Source organism: Mangifera indica, chromosome 9 (genome assembly GCF_011075055.1).
Source record: "Mangifera indica cultivar Alphonso chromosome 9, CATAS_Mindica_2.1, whole genome shotgun sequence".
Taxonomy (NCBI): Eukaryota; Viridiplantae; Streptophyta; class Magnoliopsida; order Sapindales; family Anacardiaceae; genus Mangifera; species Mangifera indica.
The window spans coordinates 1490726-1512846 of NC_058145.1; the positions used below are offsets into that span (position 1 = coordinate 1490726).

General features: G+C 29.7%; 3 protein-coding genes and 1 non-coding gene across 5 annotated transcripts; 3 read left to right on the forward strand and 1 right to left on the reverse strand.

Annotated features, from left to right (window-relative positions):
- The first annotated feature begins 1556 nt into the window (after window positions 1–1556).
- On the forward strand, window positions 1557–4319 carry LOC123225016. The gene is made up of 3 exons (XM_044648848.1): window positions 1557–1791; window positions 3323–3377; window positions 3847–4319. Exons 1-3 carry the CDS (start codon window positions 1636–1638, stop codon window positions 4146–4148), a joined length of 513 nt encoding a protein of 170 aa, XP_044504783.1. The 5' UTR covers window positions 1557–1635; the 3' UTR covers window positions 4149–4319.
- Window positions 4320–5818: 1499 nt separating this feature from the next.
- Window positions 5819–12245, reverse strand: LOC123225012 (DNA-directed RNA polymerase III subunit rpc3). Of its 2 annotated transcripts, none has more exons than XM_044648841.1 (14): window positions 12072–12245; window positions 11817–11964; window positions 11599–11717; window positions 11434–11509; window positions 10898–11049; window positions 9905–10054; window positions 9727–9831; window positions 8857–8968; window positions 8554–8697; window positions 8433–8470; window positions 8228–8320; window positions 7951–8034; window positions 6766–6915; window positions 5819–6262 (listed from the first exon to the last, which is right to left on the reverse strand). In XM_044648841.1, exons 1-14 carry the CDS (start codon window positions 12141–12143, stop codon window positions 6128–6130), a joined length of 1578 nt encoding a protein of 525 aa, XP_044504776.1. In that variant the 5' UTR covers window positions 12144–12245; the 3' UTR covers window positions 5819–6127. The 2 variants fall into 2 exon arrangements, with proteins under 2 accessions (XP_044504776.1, XP_044504775.1); XM_044648840.1 differs by having other exon boundaries at window positions 11422–11509.
- Window positions 12246–12303: 58 nt separating this feature from the next.
- On the forward strand, window positions 12304–12375 carry TRNAC-GCA. Its single transcript has one exon. It is a non-coding gene; the product is annotated as a tRNA-Cys (tRNA).
- A 7242-nt stretch (window positions 12376–19617) lies between these two features.
- On the forward strand, window positions 19618–21361 carry LOC123225329. The gene is made up of 3 exons (XM_044649265.1): window positions 19618–19794; window positions 20540–20866; window positions 20968–21361. The coding sequence occupies exons 1-3, from the start codon at window positions 19722–19724 to the stop codon at window positions 21123–21125; spliced, it is 558 nt and encodes a 185-aa protein (XP_044505200.1). The 5' UTR covers window positions 19618–19721; the 3' UTR covers window positions 21126–21361.
- The last annotated feature ends 760 nt before the right edge of the window (window positions 21362–22121 follow it).

A 22121-nucleotide genomic window follows, 5' to 3' on the forward strand; every position in this document is an offset into this window, starting at 1 on the left:
TATTATCTTATTTTTAACTATCTAATTATATAGTAATATATTGTTATAATTGAGTATTATTTTATTTTTAATTTTTAACTATCTAATTATATGGTGATATATCGTTATTTATACATAAAATTGTATACAAAAATTATTCACATAATATTACTTTTAGGGTCTTTTGCGTTTTGTACAAATGCAGAAAGTGAGAACTGAGAAGCATCGAAAGTACAGAGACGATGGCGTTTTGTGATCCTTATTTTGCATGTCTGTCGTATTTGATTTGTGACTTCTCTACCCTGAAACTAAACCATCAATACTAATAGAGCATATGACCGGTGGATAAATAGATTTAAGGTGAATCTCATTTTTTTATCTAAAATCGAACTTTTTTGGAAAAGCCCTAACGTTATGAGGGTAAAATATAATTTAAATGTTTTATAAATTTCAAAATTAACGATTAAAATGACAATTGAGGATACAATTCTAAATGCCACTAATTGGAATTCCATTATAATTGTCGATCAAGTTATTTACATAGAGGTTGTTGAGAATGATAAAATCATGTGATAAAAAGGTAAGATAGATATTTGAGAGAGATCGAGTTGCATTGTAAATGGAGATTGTATTAGTAATACTATTAGATTTTAAGTGTAAATGAAGAGTAATTGACGATGAAGTTAATAATAGGTAAAGTGGGGAAGAGTAATATCTATGGGATGAGATTCTAAATGTCTCAATTGATATAAGATGAAGTTATAAAAGAAGAGATCCATACACAATATAGATTATCGAAGATTTTAATTGACACAAAATATATTAAAAATAACAATTTCAATATAAGAATGAGTCCAATATGATGAGATCAACACAAGGAGTTGGTGTAAAAATCAAATCAATTGAAAATAGATCACCAAAATTGAGAATGGTGGCTAGGGCTTGATGATGACAAAAAAATGAGTAGAAGAACATTGCAATGTAAATTTGATATTTAAGGTAATTAATATTTTTTTAAATTTTTATTAATTTTGGGTGATATTATAATTTTTAAAAGTGGCATACTTAACATGATTAATTTGTGTTAAAACAAAATATATTTTGTGCTATGACCCTGAGGGAGTGAAAAATGTTTTCGATCAAACATTGCGTGGGAAAATGTGATTTACTTGAACTGAAATTAACCCTTATTTATTGAACAACAATATCAATATTCTACGACGATTTCAAAAATTAATAAAATATTAAAATTTAATTATTTGGGTTTGAACTTCTAATATAATTGTAAAACTTTAATTTATTTGTTTTAGTAGTTATAACAATTTATCTATTATAGTGATTGTAAGTTTGTTAATATATTCTAAGTTTATTCATTTGGTTGTAAGTTTGATTACTGTATTTAAATTTCTTTGCCTTGAGTTTATATATATAATTATGAATTTAATTACTATATTCTAGATTTATTTGAATAATAAATACGAGTGGAGTGCTGAATTATTAAAAAAGGAAAATCATATTGTTCACTTAAATTTTAAAAAAAAAAAAAAAAAAAAAAGAAACTCATATAAGATCAGAGGCGTTGCCCGTTTAGGGCAATCAAATATAAAGACGAAGAAGGAAGAAAAGCCCATACCCATTTCTGTTCTCGAAGTAACCATGGAAGAACTCGAATCGAATCCAAGTGATACGGTAACCAAGTTTGCGAATTCTCATTCCAAGAAAAGAAAGCTCAATCAAAATGCGGAGCTCCCGGCCTCCTATTACTACAAAATCCGTCTTATCGCTCGTCAACTTCGTCCCCATTTTATAGAAGTATATTTTTATTCTCTTCACATACTGTGCTTGGTTGGTTTTGTCAATATTATCTCGTGTTTTACTCTTTGCTAGTCTGTCTTATTTCTCTTGTTGATTATAAACAAAGATGGAGGTTCTAAGTTCATACGGATTCGAATGGCCTTTTATAAGGGTTTTTTAATTATTTTTTTTATTTTCAGTAATTAAACTGAATTTTTTTTGGGATTTTTCGTTTTGTGAACTACTATGGTTTATCTTTGCCCGCTGTTTGCCCCCAAAGGTTGGCTTTAATTCGAGTGTTTCATTTTACTTCAAGGCCGCATGAGATTTGATCATCATGGGTTTTTTGCTTCAATTTGTATTTGTTGGGGTTCAGTTACAGGAAGTATTTTTCTGATTGTTATTACATATAACATGCAAGCTCTTTGGGATGTTAAGTGTTAAAAATTTTCAATTGTCGAGGACAAAGAAATATTTCAGGAGTTTAATTTTGAACCGTTATTGTTACCGGAGTTGTGAGTTATAACAGAGTGCTAAATGTAAGGGGGGAAATTCTTCTTTATAGCATGGGAGCTAGGACTAGGAGAAGGTTGTGAAAGGATTCAATACCTAAATGAGAATTAGGCTTGGACTACTGAAGTTGGTAGGAATTTTGACAAATCATGTATATCTAGTATTCTTTTTCCTTGTGTTTGATATTTTCAATCTCTGTTTGGTAACAATCTTATTTTCAAGTTCACAAATCCTTTGGACTGTTTTCTCCCTAACTGGAATTTGATTAATACTCATATGGGATGGAGCATGTTGATGCAGAGTGTTAGTTGTGTATTAGCTGAGTCAAGTAAGGCTCTTAACGGAAGAATTTCATAAGGGGAAGTAGACACTGTTCTTGTGTTGAACTTAAGACGTATGTAGGGAGGATTTCTGAATGAGTTTGATAACAATTGTTTTCAGATTTTCATTTTTGACAATTTCTTTTAAAAGGTCAGGCTTCCTCAAGACAAGTTGTTATCATCTTAATTGTTGTTGTAAAATTCAAGCCTGACTTAATGTGCTTCACTTACTTGATGAATGACGTTTTAATGCATTTGATTGGTATTTCTCCCTCACCCCCACCTTACCTGTTTACCACCCAACAACTGCATCTTTTGATTCTGGACTTGCTCTTCTTGTTAAGAAACTTTTTAAGTTTTCAGGTCTTTAAATGTTGATGGTACTCTAATAGGAAAAAATTCATACAGATATGTAATAGTGTTTACCAATACAACTTGCATACTTAATATATAATTGGTGCATTCAATGTTTTGGTATGTTGTGTGAACTGATACTGAGGTGATCACTGCAGTTTGTAGGACTTAATATGTTTAAGTACTTATTGCTGTGGTGCTTCTAATTCTTCTAATACTTATTGCAATGTGTCGTCTCTCATTTTAATTCATCTACTACTTGTCCTGGAAATATCCAGCTCTTTATTATTTTTTTTTTTTCCCAATTCATATAATTTTTTGCGAAGAGCCACATATAAAGTTAATTTTCTTTTAATGTGTAGATTCTCCAAACACCTGACTTTCGAAATTGCAAAGCTGCTCATGAAGTAAAAGAACGTGAGTTTCCTAAGACATCTATTGTGAGTTGAACGTACTCGCATATTCATAAAATTGTATGGTGTCTTGTTTTTTCTCAATTGATGGGATTTAGCCAGCTGCCTTCTTTGTTTGATTCATGAACCAGGATTTTGGCTTTGGCTTACTTTTTTGGGAAATGTTGTTGGCTTATCTGTTAGGAGCCTAAAACTGGGTTTATTTCGATACTCATTCTATGATAAATGTTGTAGAACATGAACTAGTCTAGTCACTATATACAAGCTGGCTAAGTAACCTGATGCTTTCTGTTGAAGTTTGCCAAGTATCCTGATGAAGAATACTATGCTACACTGCATCACTTGTGTGTGTGTGTGTGTGTGTGTATATATATATATATAGGGTTTTGCCTTGTGCAATTTTAGGCAAGATAAGCTTAGTGTGTATTGTTTTTGAAAGCATTTATAATAAGGCATGTACTTTCTGCATGCAGAGATGAAGCTTATAGTAGATTTGTACCGACAGATGATTGCTGAGATAGACCACATTGAACATGAAGAGGAATTACAATCGGAGCTACTTAAACCCAAAAAATTTCAGGAGCAACCATCAGAAAAGAAGCCTCAAACACCTGGATTCAGCTCAGAGAAGAAGAATGATGATATTGGCCAGAGTCGGGAAAGCTACATCGTGGGTGGATCAGTCTTTGGTTGGAACTTCATCACATTTTCTGGAAGTCAGCCAGTTTATTATGGAGTAACCAGGGAGTCATTTCGAAGTAGACAAAATAAGTAAGATCAGTAGTCTGCTCATAACAAGTGATGTTTTTGATGACTAGAAATTAGTTTACAAGTAGCCACCAATAGTCATTAACAAAGTAAATAGTCTGAATCAGTACATTTTTACTAATCGAAATGGATAGAATTTGCTCTTTTTTTCAGTAAGAGAAGTAGAGTGTTCATATCATGTTTCCTTTTAATTCTTTATTCATAGTTGATTTTGTTGTTTATGTCACAGTTATAATTTTATAAATATTTAATATCAATATATGTTAAATTTAGAAAAGTCAATTGAATTTCATGTGATCAGATTTTTAATGTATGAAGTGGGTGGTGGGTAGTTCATGAAGTATCCATTGCCTTAAGAGTAGTTAACGGAGGTAGTTGAAACTTTGAAACACATATTTAGGTTGTTTTTAGGTAAAGGCTATGTTTGGAATGTTGGTTCATTTCTGGTTGAGAGGATTTCTAGGAGGTTGAATTGAAATGATCTTATTTTATTTCTTTTTCTGTTTTAATTTAGTAATAAAACAATATGCATATACTTTTTAAGTATGCAAAGAGGTACACACATGATGTGTCATCATATGATTAGATGATTTTGAATTAAAAATAAAATAATGTGCAATTGCATGATAATATATCATATGTGTATCTATTTGTATACTCAAAAGTGTGTATACATAACATTACACTTTTATTTAGAGAAAATAATGAGGAAAGTTTTGTTTTGTGTAATTTGGAGATAATGAATTTCTTTTCTTGATGTAATTATTTTTTTTTACTAATAATTATTTAATAGTACTTCCTATACAGACAATTAGATATTAATGAAAGTAAATATATTACGAGATTAAATGATTTTTAATTAGAGATAATATAATTAATTAAATTATTTAATTATATGATAATAAATTATTTTATTTATTGGCTAATATTACTTAAAATTAATTTACTTTGTATCAATCAAGAAAATTGATCAAAGGTGTTAAAAGTAAATTTAATCGTCTCTCTTTGAAAATGTTTAGGTATAGAGTATGCCTTCCAGAAGCTTTAGATCTAATTATATTTTGATAATCTTTTACAAATCTGTTTAGGGTATCAACTATAGCTTTAAAAGAGCGGCTGCCTGCTTTTTCGTGCTATAATGTTACATGTTCCATTTTTAAATACATAAAATAAATATATAAATATATATTATCATGTGATTAAATGTTATTTTATATTTAATATAAAATTAATTATTTATATAATAATATATTATCAATTATCTATTTTATATACTAAAAAAAAAAAGAATATATATATTTTTATTGTTTTGCATATGCCTTACAAAACAAGGTGTCTTAACAGACAATAAATTTATTAAAATTATGTATAATTAAATTTAAGTATTTAATTAGCCATTTGGATAATTTATTAGGTGATTAAAATTTCTGAATTAAAAATAAAATAATATATAACCATAAAATTATATGTCAATTAGATAATTAAAACTTAAAACTGGATATATATAAAATTGTACTTTAATTTAATAGGATTTAAAAGCACAAAAAAAAAATCAAACCATATAATAACAAAACAAATATTGATGGATTATAATATAATCAAAATTTTATTTTATATACAATTTAAAATTATTTACTCACGTAATAACATATCATCATTTAAAATAATAGTAACATATTAACATATAATTAGATAAATTTAAATTAAAAATAAATTAATATTTAATAATGTGATATCACATTATTATTACATGAATTATCTATCATACAGGACATGTAATTTAGACTCCTGAATAGTGGAATTTTCCAAAAATAAAACCATCTAATTTTTTCCTGCAGAGCCTTTTGGATTTTGGTAAACTCCTGGTCTATTCTCATATATAAAAAACTACACTATGCTTCCACAAGGCACTATGTTCATCTCTCTAGACATTCCAAAACAAGTATGAATTTTATTTCATACCGATTTGTGAGCAACAAGTTGCTGTCAAAAGTAATGGAAAAGCATGATAGCATCATCGAGCTTCATCTGTGATGACTCCAAGAGTATTCTGACTTTTTTTAGTCGATTGTATCTATCAAGCAGGTGTCCAGTACGCCTGTCTGCCGGGAGGTTTAACAACTGAAACACGTTCACACAGCATATGATCAGTACATTCAAATACAAAACTATAGAGATCGGAATGACTGCAATAGGGTGGATAAGAACAAAACAAATTCAAAGACTTGTTCCGAGGGCACTGAAAACAAACAAATGCCTTGAAAAATAAATAGTCAATTTCAGTCAACATTCATAGGCAATGCAATTTGCTGAGGTAATTGCAATAACATTTACATCGGAATAGAAGTCATATGGCATCATATATCACAAGATAGGAACAAAGAACATAGTGTCAGAGGCCCCTCAGAACCTTGAATAGTCAGATGAGGTGTCCTATTTCTCTTGGCAGGTTGGGAAACATAATAATCAGCGTATCCCAATGTGTAAAACAATGGACTGAAACTGATAATTTGCAGAAGTGGAAAACAAAAAAGCATAAAGAATAGAAAAGTAGAAGGCCATAGGCCCCATTGGACTTCAATCCTAAATAGTATTGTTTATATTGGTTAGAAGAGTAAACTAACCTCTTTTTCTTGATCCAGCTCATGAGCCAATCGAAGACTCAAATTTAAGGCAGCATGGAACATCTCATCAAGGACATACCGAGACAGAGTGGTCTTATTGACCTTCCACAAGAAGAACACAGATTGTCTAGCTCCAGACATAAATAATTTCTGGAAGGGGAAAATACATTCTAATGAAGTTGAAGTTCATAAAACCATAATAATTAACTATATTGCATAACTTAAAAGTTCCAAATGACAGGTATAACATGAATAAAATGGCAATGCTCCATTAAAAGGATATTCACATAAAATACGGCAGAACTACTAAATTACAGAAATCATGTTTTCTTAACAACCGTTGATAGAAGGTTCATAATTGCAAGCCTACATGAAATGTGATGAATTATATCTCTAAATTAGGGAAACAATCTTTCAAGAAGGCACCAAAACACAAAATACATCGACACTACACATCTATGGTTCTTTCACATTAACAGCAAATTAAAATATTTGAGGAAAAGGTTCATAGAAATGAAATATGAATCACAATTAAATTTGATAAATTATGATCATACCTCAGATGGCCAACAAAAGAGTCAGATTAAAGTAAAAGGCCATAGCTACTATAGAGCAGTTTCCTACTGCAATATTGAAAAAATGTTTCACAAAACTTGGTTTTGTAGAAGCCCATAGATAAAACTAGTTAAAGTATGCGTTAACATAGGTTAATAATTTTCTTTTAAATAAATGCTCCAACTTTGTGTGACTCAGATTAGATCTCAAGATCTCTAGCAAAATCACAAAAAACATTCAACCTAAGCCAAATTTTTTTTATTGTGATTATGAACTTCAAAGGGTGATACACAACGAGCAAAAGTGATGAAAAGGACAAAAAGGAACTTTTGGACCCATGGTCCCCAATTCTACAATGATGTCACCTCAAGCAATTGTTCACCGACCACTTTCAAATAAAATGTGAGGAAATAGAAAAGACTGACATAATGATACATCCATGAAGTCAAAAGCAGGAGCTTGTGAATTTTTTTACAAGGAAGTCACACCAGAATCAGATGACCATTTATACTAATCATAATACCAGTGTTTTGGAAAATTAGGCGACCTAACAGATATTGGAAATGTATTTATGTGCCTGAGAGGTGACTAACATACAATACAAAGACAAAGACAGGAAAAGATATGCACCTCCATATCTAAGTATTCATCCTTCCACATCTTGTGAAGAATCTTTAGTGTATCCTTCTTCTCAACGAAGGTGATATCTGAAATCTTCAAAATTACAATAAGATTAATGGACTAAGAATAAAAGCATAATCATGTAAGTCAAGAATTTTTTCACAACTCATAGTTCTTGTGGCTGATTACCAGCTTGGAGTGAGTAACCTTTTCAAGATAAATTAGTCAAACTACTCAAAGGGAAAATGAAAGTCGCCACAAGCAAGCACCAGTTAATAATCATTACCTTGTCAGTTTCAAGTAGGCAATTGGCCTTTGACAGTAACCTGAATATTCTATAAGCATCCCTCCCATATTTTTTAAGTACAACTGATTCCATCTGCCATATAAAAATGACATTACACATTTACCTAAAACCCAAGTACATTTTTACTTCATATATTTAAAAACAACAAATAAATAAAAGCGAAAAAGAAGAGAAAAGAAAGTACCTCATCATTCTGAGCTAGTTCAATGATTTTCTCAAATTCTGAAAAATAAATATGAATTAGTATAGAAAACATAAGAATAAACCATTCATCCAAAACAAGATTGAATGAGCAAAGAAGGTACCAATGCTATATGAACCATTGGATTCTTTCACAAGTGGTGGATAACCCAACTGATTCAGGGAAGCTTTGGCATGATCAAGTGTCATATTACGACCTGCTTCTCTCTTTATTACCTCTTCATAAATGGAACCCAGTGACAACGGAACTGCAAGGAAGTTGCATGATTCAATGGATAAAATTCATTAATCTGCCTGCATTCTTGTGTATATGTTAACACTAGATTCATTGCCCCAAAAGAAATTAACAGAGAAAAGCAATGAAAAAGTGAAAAAACATTAGTATTGTAAGAATGCATTAAAGGAACCTGAATATCTTGTTTTCACTTTCTGCTCAGAACTTCTAGTTGCCTCCAACATTGCGCCTAGAACAGTGGCAGCTCCATCGTCTAGACGTGCTCTCACAGTTTCGATGCAAGCCTAGAATATCATAAATGATCAGAGGACATCCAATAGTATGCAGGAAACATACTGAAAAGTAATGGGATAATTATTTTTTGTCTTGTCAAAGACTTTGACAACACATTAAATTAAAATGGTCCATACGAAAAAAATTAACAACACCTATAAAGCAATTATAAAAGGTGGGAATGTCTTCTATTTGATATTTACATGTTCTCCTTTGTTCTCCTTGCTGCGCCACCTTGAGCCTTGGTTTTCTCCTTGCAAGGGCAACAAAGAACCCCTAAAGTTTCAACCAGCTCTATTTTGCTTCTTCTATGAACTTTTGGTTAATGAAATTTAATTTGAAATTATCACCTCATATGACAGGGTTAGTGAAGTATATTTCCTCTGTTCAAGAAATAGAAGGGATGATGAAGGTTATGTGAAAATCCAGTTCGTCAGAGAACAGAATAGAAGAAATATCCCCACAACAGCAAAATTATTTTGACTAAAACAGTCAAGTGCAGTGCAAGCCACTTTTTGTTTCAAAATTCCAGATGATAAGTTACTAAGGAGGTAAATTGCTACAGATTGAGCAAATTATATACTTTCCCAATAAATTCAAGAAAGCAATTTATTAAGATACTTGAACACTAGCCCCAGGTCTAATAACCAGTAAACCATTAAGAGAGTACACAATATTCGCATGATGACAGTTTAAACCTGAACATCTTATACGTGAATATTTAATTCCTGAATTTAGATCTACAGTTAAAAATAAAGTAAAAACCAACCTTATGCCTAAGATGACGAATAAATTCCTCAAAATTGGCACGGTAGAGAACTGTTAGTTCATCTGCAGTCCTGGATTCATCTGACTCCAGAGCATTATGTTTGCGCTATAAAATAAGAAAATTATAAGTATACGATTAAACATTTCATTTTGGGGAAAAAAAAAAAACTTTCTCCAACCTTCTGTCCAACAGTTATGCTAGTCAAATTGTTGTCATTGTTTTCCCCATGAACACCAGAATCAGTACTTATAACTGAAAATCTCAATGTCTCTACAGGCGCTGCTGCTGCTACAGCCCGTTGTTCAATTGTTTCTGGTTCTTCAACTAACTGAGAATGAATTGAAGAAGCAAAGTGAAAATGTTTATATAATAAATTTACATTCAAAATTAGATGGTAATCTTCAATAACAAGTTGCAATTCTAAACAATTCTGATGCCAAAGATCCCAAAAGTTCGTTTTCAAAATATAAAGGTTCTTCATTTTGGCCAAAAAAACAAAGGTTAATTTCCATTTATTTTAGCCTAATTCTTAATTGCAAATACAAGCTCACAGTCAAATCTTATCCCAACCAAAAGACAATACTAAAGAATCACACTTTGCAAATGGATTGACATGAGAAAACAAAGCTTATTATGCAAAAGATTTAAATACACATTTATATAATGCACTTAATCAATAAAATGAAACTCTTAAAAAAATATAAATCTATATTGTTCTTATTATTATCATTTTTTTTAATCTAGCACGTGGTATGTGGTATAATGCGTCCTTGGTTTACCATGTTGTGCTGAAACAAAGCCCAGGGCACATCTATTACCGAGAGATGCCTAAAAGACCATGAAGATAATCACATCTTAGAATATGTTTAGCCCTCTTTACATATAGACAACAAGACAACAAGAGACACAAATATGAGCATCAATCAAACACCAAAATATTCTTTGGCCTGTTATGCAGCTTCTGTGACAGGCTATATCCCCACTATTGGATTTTTTACAAGATTATTAACTCTATTATCTTAGTTAAGACAGGGAAAATAATTAAGGCGCACTTGAACTGCAATCAACAAGAACACACTAAGAAATGTCAATAGACATAGTGACTAACAGTTCATCCAGCCCCGGAGCAAGAACAGTGAAGCTTATGAATTTGAAATGAATATGAAAATACCTTAGAGGACTTAGAACCTCGCTTCCTTGCAGGAGTTTCTTCTTCTGTTGCTGCCATAAGAAGTGGTTCAGGGGCAGGGCAGCGCTCAACATAATGAGCAGTTGCAAGTTTAGAAAGAGATTCTCGAACAGAATCCAGAACCACAGATGTTCCTGGAGGAATATATTCCATAAATTAACTGAAGATGGATTGCTTTAAATGCACCTTAGGCTATTCAATTTATGCAGTATATTTCACAGAGCAACAATCTATATTTTAACACGTCGAAATAGAATGAATGACCATAAAAAACCCTTACACAAATAAAATTACAACAATACAGGATATCGAGAAACCTTGTACAAATTCAGAAACTTATACAATCATAGCCAATTTTGTTCACAATATCATACATTTGATGCAATGTCAATTTAATCTGTGTCACACAGGTCAAAAGAGGGAAGTAAAAAAGAAGTACCCCTAATCATTGATATACTAGATATTGATAAAGTAAATGGAAAACAGGAAAACAAAAAATGACTTGCCCTCTTTCTCACTTGATTTAGCTCTTTCAAACATTTGTTTCAGTGTGAGCCGACCATGTTCAAGCAACCCCTGAAGGAGCTCTACACACTGTGAAACCAAAAAAAGTAAAAATTCACCCCACTCTATTTATCATTCCTAAACATCTAAAATTTCAAAGCAAGATTAAAACAACTAACTTGTTTATCAAATTCCTGGGACGCAATTGTCAAAAACTTGGCAAACCTCACGCGATGAAGAATATTATCGAACAATGCCACATACTGTGTATTCAGCCTCGGCTCATCTCCAAAACCACCTTCACACACAAAATATATAAAAATAAAACAATCCACACACAATCACCAAACAAATGTTTAGAAAAATTCAAAGAACAGCAAAAAGAGAAAATGAAAACCTAATTGTTCGACGATGAAAGCCTGAACGCAATTCTGTTGAATTAAGACGAGCAAAGAGTTCTTGACTTGTTCATCAGTGAGCTCGGTATATCGCTTTATATTAGGTCTGTTTAGGGGCCCTCGACGGAGAAGACATTCACATACTTTCTGTAAATAATTAGTAAAATGAGTCAAAATCGAATGGAAATCAAGGCACACATATAAAAATTAATAAATAAATAAATAAAGGAAAGAGGAAGAGAAGAGAGCGATACAGCGACTCGATCGCCGAAGTGATTGGTGATGATGTGGACGGCGAACTTGATGCCGTACTGAGGCACCACCATCGTCACTCGTTTTGGTTACTCTTCACTGGTTAGAGAAAAGCGAGAGCCGGCAGGACAAAGTAGGGCGGGAAGAAACATTACTGACGAGTGCGTTGAACAGGTAGGGTAAGTTATAATATTTATTAATATAATTTTAATATTTTGATTGAAGCATCAGTTGGGGTCCATAGCTCAGTGGTAGAGCAATTGACTGCAGATCAATAGGTCACCGGTTCGAACCCGGTTGGGCCCTTGAAACCTCCTTTTTTATTTTCTGTTTATTCTCGGAAAGTTAATTCAGGATATTTAATTCATTTTAAATTCAAATTAAGTTTAAATAAAAAAGATTAATTTATTTTTTAAATTAAATTGAATTATTTTTTTTAATTTGAACTGAATTTTCACTTGTAAAATGTTGAGACACGATTTAATTTGCTTCCATCTCCATGATAACATTTTTCAATCTTGCAAGTTCAAAAGACACGTGAAATTTTGTTATTGAAATCTTCTAACTAATAAGATGAGGCCATTGAAAAAATGAAAATAAAATTTATTATCTTTATTAAAATTGAATAAGAATTTGCCCCTTAAAATTTTGTTAGGCCTATACCATATCTCTATAGATCTTATTTGGTGTGATCTATCGGGTTCACGAATCGTATTGGGCCAAGGCTCGTGAGCCTATTCTAAGACACAGAAAGAGGAAAAAAGGAAGAGAATAAGATTTAGAGGAGGAAAAGAGGCTAATAAGACAATTTTAAATTTGGAAAAAAACCTACGGCTACTCTATACCATACCTACATAGGCCTAATTTGGTGTAATTTATCGGGTTCACGGGTCGCATTGGGCCAAGGCTCGTGAGATTGTTGGCGTTTTATGTTGTGTCAATCTCTCTAAAAGGAAGGTCTCAGACACAACTTATAGCTGCTCTAAAATATACTTCTATAGGCCTTTTTACAAGTTGTGGGCCTTTTTACAGGTTGGGCTTTTTTAGCCTTCAATTTTGCCAACCCGCACAACCTGACACAACTCATTGTCTTGTTTAACATATGCTATTGGCGTGGGCTACATAGATTAATACAAAAAATCTCTTAAAGAGAATATTGTAATCAATATGTTAGTTTATACCAATCAAAGTGAAAAATTATTTTTAAAGCATGTTTCCGAAATTTTTGTCATTGTAGATTTGAATAGGAGGAACAACTAATTTCTAATCAAATTTTGTTTCAATGACACATTTTCGCTCTCAAACTTTGAAAATAATACTTTTTTTTTCTGATATTTAATTAATTTTGTTAACTTTAAATACAAGAAAAGCATAACGATAATTTTTTAATTTTAAATTTAAATTTTAATTATACTTTTTATATTAATTTCTATTTTTCTATTATCACTTTTTTTTAACTTTTAATTTTGAGAGTGAGAAAGTTTTATTAAGATAAGTTTTGAATGGAAAACATACGTCTTTCTTTTCTTTTTTTAAATATTATCTCCGTTACCTAAATGGATCTCTTTTAGCAAATTTGGCATTTATTTTTAATTTATATCTAATTATTTTATTTGTAGTGGATAACTGTGATATTGTGTAGTAGATATGTTCATAAGCGATGGTATGTCGGGTTAAGGCTAGTAAAATTATAGGTCTTGTGTGTCATGCCAATCTATCCAATAACAAGGCTAGAGTCACAAACCCATAGCCCTTCTAAGTCATGCCATTTTTGTAGATCATACTTCTTGAACCAAACTTCTTTAATCCCAAATCGTGTTAACCTGCATAACCTGACACAGCTCATATTGTCGTGTCGAAGGTGTAGAATTAGAGCGGGCTACATAAATTAATACAAAAAATCTTTTGAAGATAATATTGTACTCGATATGATAGTTCATACAGATCAAAGCGAAATTGTATTTTTAAAGCATCATATTGAAATTTTTGTCATTGTGGATTTGAATTGGAGGAACAACTATTTTCTAATCAAAGTTTGCTTTAATAACAATTTTCACTCTCAAACTTTTAAAATGATACTTTTTACCCAACATTTTTTTTTTGTTAACTTTAAATAGAAAGATAATTTAAAAAACACTTTAAATACAAAGAAGAGCATAAAGATAATTTTTTTGGTTGTAAATTTGAATTATAATTATACTTTTTATATTAATTTCCTCTTTTTCTATCAACACTTTTTTTTTTTGGTTAGTCGGGAATCTCATTTGTATTAGTTTGACCAATAAACTTTGAGATATAGTGATCGAATTCATAATTACTGTGATCTTTTCTCTATAAATTTTAATATTTTATTAGTTTTATTAACCCTTAAAATATTCTATTATCACTTTATTTTTTTGAATTACAAAAAAAAAATGTTTTCATATGTGAGTTCATCATCACCCATATGTGCTTTGTTTTGTTTTGTTTTTTTTTTCATTTTCATGAAAAGTAGGCCAAAAAACTATTTCCCACTCTCTAAGTTTCAAAAAATCAAATTTTTACATATCATTCACTTTTATTAGAGAATTTGTTTGATTTTCTGAAAATGATTGTTTTACCCTTATTAAAATGCAAAATTACCATTAACACTTAATATATACGTCTAATTACCAATATATCACTACTATTTTAAAAAATTATCATTTAAACTCTTAAAAAATATCAAAACTCTAATCAAATTTTAAATATTGTATTTTAGACAAATATTTAAAAAGTGTAAATGTAAACTTTGAAAATATTGAAGAACATATTCAAAAATTAAAAATTAAAAAAAACCCCAAACTTTTTGCTAAAAATTTCTCTTAAAAATTTTTTAACATCCCCAATATTTTTAAAAATTACAGTTCACCCCATCAAGTTTTAAGAAGAGAAAAAAAAAAAAATAAGAGGAAAATAAAATAAAAAGAATAATAGGGAAAAACATAAAAAATAGAAAAAGTAATGAAATATATGTGAAAAGACCTTTTTACCATTTCACTAAACAAAATTTACTAAGGAAGTAAATATAATATTCTAATTTAGTTTTTTGAAATGATATGATATGATAAGACATCAAACGAATATAATTTGTAAATGTAATATTCTAATATAGTCGATCTCGATGGCTTTGTAAAGGTCAAAGAAAGGAAGATAATTTCAAAATCTAATTTTGCTTGGTTTGTCTCGACTTGACTTGGGAGAAAGATTCCCTGACAAATTTGTACCCAAAATGTTCGGAACAGCCTAACTTTTTGGAAAGTACAATGGAATGGACATCAATTTAGTCTATGTCTAAATTCTAATTCTAAATTAACAGAACATCACTTTCAATCTGTTACCCGCTAATCACGGCTGAAGAATATTAGTCCATGTACTAAAATATGACTATTTTGACTCTGCACGTTGAAATGTTTCTTTATGTTAGCATAGGTTTTCGGCTAATAAAACGTGTATATAATTTAAATATATAGGTAATATATTATTTTATAATTAAATATTATTTTATTTTAATTTAAAATTATAATATATTATTTATATATAAAAATTATATATAAAAAATATGTATATATAATTTTATTACCTAAAAAATACATAAAACTGTAAATTATTGTCTATTTTTTACCGTTGTTGTCTTCACAGTTTTTATTTTAAAAGAGAACTATCTAATCTCGGTTTTAACTTAACATGAGATTTATAGTATTAATACAATACCCAGTTAGAAGGTTTTGAGAGATTATCTGACATTGTCTTTACATATAACGTTGCTTCTGATGCTTTAACCTTTATCGATATATATTGATATAGAACACCTTGGATTCTTATTTGATGTAAGATTTTTTACATAAACAATTCCTAAAAAGGGTTTTTCCATATAAAAACATTTTCCATCAATTAATTATGTAAATTTCATGATTCATTTACATAAAAATATTCATTTTAGATTGTTAATCTATAATGACATATATGTTATTTCGTGAAAAAATCAAACAACCCTTTATATGTTTATAGTAATAATATGTGAACGTAGTTTTGAATATTCAAATAAATTTTTAGATAATATGTTATCATATAAATACAGTGATAGACCTAAATGAGGTCAAGAAGGGTTACCTAACTAGGGCTGGATTCGAGCCAAGTCGAGCTCGGCTCGTAGCCAGCGCGGGCTCGGCTCGCTTTATTTAGGGGCGGCTCGAGTTCAGCTCGAGCTGAACTCGGCTCGGCTCGAGTTCGGCTCGTTTTTGGCTTAGTTCGGCTCATTTTTCATATCAAAACGACATCGTTTTGTGTATATATAGATCAAAATGACGTCGTTTTGTATAAAAATTTTTTAAAAAAATATGTCCTGCCAAGCTGAGCCAGCTCGAGCTCGATCGAGCCTAGCCAAGCCCGAGCTCGAGCTGGCTCGGCTCAAATCCAGCCCTATACCTAACCCTTTGAAAAATTAATATTTTAATATATTTGAAATGCCAAAATTACCCCTAAAATTTTACATTGTTTTCTTTTATATTTCAGTATTTTTTAATTAACCCCATATAATTTTACTTTTATTAATTTTTTATCTTTATATTGTATCTTTAGATCTGTCATTATATGATTAAATATTATTTTATCTTTAATTTAAATTAATCAATTATATAATAAAATATCATTTGAATACTCAATTAAACATCCAAGACTAGATATATAAAATATTTTATTATATTCCTTATAGCACGAAGAAAATGAGGTCCTCAAAAGTGAATATAGTTACAAAGCTAGCAGCTTCCAAGAACGAAGGAAGTGTGGAAATTCAAATGGGAAAGCATGCTTGCCTTCCTTGACCATATCTCTTCCAAGGTTGACAACAGTAGAGAAGAAAAGTAGCTTTCCATAACTATAAAATTGGCGACGGCTATGGTTTCGCTTTGGCTCCATCAGTACATGTCGTGTTCAATCCACCCAACATGTTCATGGCAGAAATATGACTAAAGCAAAACAAAACTACCCCACAACTAACGATTTTGATGACTTTTGAAGAGCCGTGTTAAGCTCAACTTACAATTTTTATAAGCAATGTTTTCAAAATTGGGTCAAACTAATTATCATACTAATTTGTGACTTGATTGATTCGATTGGATAATCAATCGGTTAAATTTATTGTTAAATTATTATATATTTCTTAAATTGTATAAACATTTATTATATTTTTTTAAATATAAAATATAATTTTAAATATATTAATTAAACAATTGAAAGTTAATTAAATAGACAAAAAAAAAAACTAATTAAAATTTTTATTATTAATTCAATTAAAATTTGACAAATTGTAACTCTTTTACGTTTTAATAAGATAAAAATTGTGTAGTGTTATATAAATCCAATTTCGTTGATTTTAAATAGTTTCTTTAGTTCAATAGATTTATAGAGTTTGATTGAGTTTTAAACAAGTCAATATTTATATATAGATTGGATTAAATTGTAGATTGATTTATAGTTTAATCGATCAAACCGACTAGTTCGGTCCAGTTTTTAAAACACTGTTTATAAGGCCAATTGATTATTTTCCACCCATGGTTTGATGAAATGACAAATTCATACCTTTTAAGTTTGGAAAAACCAGAATTTTTTTTCATCCACTTTTGACAATGATTTTCGTTAAGTGAAAGGTTAAAAATGTTATATATATATATATTATATTTCCCTCTTTTTTCTATTTCATATTTTCTTCTTTACTTTTTTATTTTTATTTTCCCTATTTTATGTATTCTCTTCTCAAAAGTTTTGGGTGAATAATGATTTTTTGAAATATTAGAGGTGTTGAAAGATTTTTTTTCAAGGTTTATGGAAATTTAAAATTACTTAAAAGAGTATTTTTAAACTTCTTCAATATTCAAAATACCCTTTAATAGTTTCAAAAATAAAATTACGGCTCTAAAAAATTGATTAAAACATAGTATTTTAAAGTTAATTTTGAGTTTATATATTTTTTTTAAGAGTTTATGGGATAAATTTTTATAATAAGGATATGTTTGATATTTATAGTGAATGTTAATGACATTTTTGTAATTTTAATAAAAATGTAAAATATTGATTTCAATAAAAACCTAATAGATTCAATAAAAAAAAATAGTAGAGAGGCAAAAATTTAATTTTTTAAAATTTTAAAAGTGGGAATTTATCCTCCCATTGATCCTCCAAAGGAAAATAGTAATTTCAACCAGAAAAATATTGTCCTTGAAGTACTTACAATTACAAACATACATTTTTAAACACAGCATATGCTCAGAATATATATCCAGTCCAGGTCTAGTATAAAGGTAAAACGCCTATATTCTATCCTTCTTTTTTCTTTTAAATGAAATTATGTGTATTTATTATGAATATATAAATATATATACACTTATGAATAATATTATACGTACCCATTTTTTAATACATAAATAAGTATATACATAATATATCATTATATAATTAGGTATTATTTTATCTGTAATTCAAAATCATCTAATAACTTAATGACACGTATTCAGTGTGTATTCAAAATAAGTATATATAGTTTTATTATATCTTTAAATCAAAATCATCTACTCATATAATAATATATTATTTATGTATTTAAATTATGTATAAAAATATATATAAGCGTTATTTTATTGAATAATGTTTTCCCACTTTCAAACTTCAAGAACTACAATTTTTTCACCATCTGTCCAAAATTTTCTATATTTATCACTTTGAATTTGAATTTGACTTCTTTAATGGTGCAGTAGTAATGAACTATTAATTCATAATTTTGTTAATCAACATAAAAATTATCGTTTTGTCAACAATAATGGCAATTTATTTAAATAATTTAATTTTTATTATTTATATAAAAAATTATTAAATAAAATAATATTGTTTTATCAATAATAATGACAATTTATTATTTAAAATGAGTTAAACTTAAGCAAAAAAATTTAATTCAAATTTATAACTTATTAATAAAAGTACATTATTTTATTTATTATTAAGTAAAATAACATAATTTTGATAATTAATTATAAATTTAAATTATAAATTTAAGTCATGAATTTAAGTTAAATTTTAATTGAATCGAGTTAAATCAATTTGAGTTGAGTTTGAATCACACTTGATTTTGGTTTTACAAACTCAAATTAAATTATTTTTTATTAAAATCGAACTTAAACTTGGGGGCATTCGAACTCATCTTGATTTTTATCGACCCTTTAACAGATGATAATTCTATAACCCCGTATGTTGATTTCAGGATGATCGAACTGAAAAGTAAAAATGCATGTGCATTTTTTCAAACGCGAGGAACTTAAAAAACCCAGGTAATCGGCATTGATGGCGCTTGACATATTGACTGTCTGTAAATATCGGCTTATTTTGAACAGAAATCGAATTCAAACCTACCAACTGCTTGCTTGAGCCTACTTTGCCATCTTGGGCTCTGAATGTTTGACACGTTGTCTCCGAGTCCTTCATCGTCCTTCTTTGATTTTTCCATGCTACAGTTTCCACTGAAATAATATAAATCCCCCTGCCCTTCTCAGCCACACCAGGAATCTCCCTTCTTCGCATTCCAAGCACAGAGTTTCTGCTCCCAACTTTGCCTCTGTCCTTTAATCTACATTACAACTCCTCTCATGGCTTCTGATTTTGGCCTTAAGACCTTCGTTGTCGTCCTTACAGTTACCTTCTTTGTGCAAGGAACTCTCGGTAAGCTTTTTTTAGCAATTGAGTTGTTTTGAATAGGGGTGCATACAAACCAAATCAAACCAGAATTTCTCTTAGTTAGAGTTCCTCGTTTGCATTTTGTTTGAATTCATTGAGCCCAAAGTTTTATTTTACTTTAATCCCTAAGGTCGAAGTTTCAAACTTGACTCAAATTTATGATTTATTAACAAAATGATGTCGTTTTATCATACCCAATAATGGGCAAAACGATATTTTTTTTATAATTGTTTGATATGATTTGAATCGTGTTACAAATCAAGTTTGAACCTAATTAAACACCTCCTGACTCAAGTTTAGTTTGAGCTCGTCTAACCAAAATTAATGTTAATTTGAGTTCGGTTTAGTTCTTAAATTTGAAATTTAAAACTTGATTAGAGTTCATAATTCAAATTCATAGCTTAGACTTATAGTCCAAGTTTGCAAGACAATGTCATTTTATTGAATAATAAGTAAAATGATATTGTTTTGATGATTTTTAAACTAAACTCAAATCAATCGAGTAACATTAAACCAAATTCTCTTTTAACTCATAAATTTGGCTTGATTTAAAAAACAATGAACCTTACCACCTTGAGCTCAACTCAAATTACATTTGAACAATTCAAGCCGAGTCAGCTTTGAAGACCAAGCCAACTCCATCAGGGTCCAACTCTAGTCGTTCATGTGGAAGTGCATGAATTAATTACTTCAACTTTATAATGAGTAAGTGTTGACGGTAATTTTGCAGGAGAGATAATATGTGAGAACCTGAACCAAGACACATGTGCGTACGCAGTGTCGTCGTCGGGCAACCGCTGTGTGCTGGAGAAGCGTGTGAAAAGGAGCGGAGAAGAAGCATACACATGCGCCGCATCTGAAATAAAGGCCGATAAATCAAAGAACCATGTGGAAACTGACCAGTGCATCTCCGACTGTGGGCTTGACAGAAAAGTTCTCGGCATCTCCTCTGACTCCCTCCTCGAAGCCAAGTTCACAGAAAAACTCTGCTCCGCCCAGTGCTACGATAACTGCCCCAATATCGTCGATCTTTATTTCAATCTAGCTGCCGGTGAAGGTACACAATATATATATATATATTCATATTCGTTCAACACTCTATCAAAATTAAGTATTATCATTATGTTCTAACGCAAGGATGAACTTGTTAAATGTCAGGTGTGTTTCTTCCCAAGCTGTGTGAAGCAAGAGGAAAAAATGCAAGAAGGGAAATGTCTGAGATTCGAAGCTCTGGTTTCGTTGCAGCAGGACCTGCCCAAGCTGTGAAGTTCTTGGCTGACCCAGTTCTGGCTCCGGCAGCTGCACCCAGTGTTTAGGTTTAAGATTTTGTCCGTGTTGTGCATGTGAGTCATGGTAGAGCTAGCTATCGGGTACGGGCGTCACCGGCAAGCTCCGATTCTCATGTGTTTTTACAAGGTTGCTTAGGGTGCCGTAATTAAACATGCTTAGTTATCCTTAATGTACATGTGTTTTGTTTGTATGGGTTATAAGGGTGTTTGGTTTGCGGTGTAAAATAATTACTCTGATAATCTATATTTTATTATTTGTATTATTTTGTTTGGTTTATTAATAATAAACTATTACATAAATATCTTATTTTCAATAATGATATAACAGATAATATAAGTGGTATATTAATTGTCACATTTATCATTGGTATTAAAAAATTATAAAAAATTATTGATTTTATTATAATTTTATTTTTATTTATTAATTTTTTAAGATTAAAATACCCTTAGTTTTAATTAATATAATAAATAATATGAAATATATTTTAAAATAATTATTCTTAAGGATATTTAAGTAAAATTATATCTTAGTATTGTTTTATTACCTTTAATCAAATACAATAATTATTTATATCTATTAAATTTTATCAAATATAGTAATTATTTATATCCAATAATATTTCAAATAATCTATCTTAGAATAATCTTTTAATTTTAATAATAAAACATTATTCAAAGTAAACTCCTACTAACCTAAAATACCAGTCATCTACAATTTAATAGTTTCAAAAATAAAATTGTCGTCCTAAAAATATTGGCTTAAACACAATATTTTAAAATTAATTTTGAGTTTAGATCTTTTTTAGGAGTCTATGTAATAAATTTTTGTGGTAAGGATATGTTTGATATTTCCAATCAATGATAATGATATTTTTGTAATTTTATTAAAAAGACAACATTTATTTCAATAAGAGTAATATTATGTGTATTTATTTTAGATATACAAATATATACATTTTATATGTGTTATTTTATTATTAGAAGTTATTTTATCATTAATTCAAAATTAATCAATTATGTGAT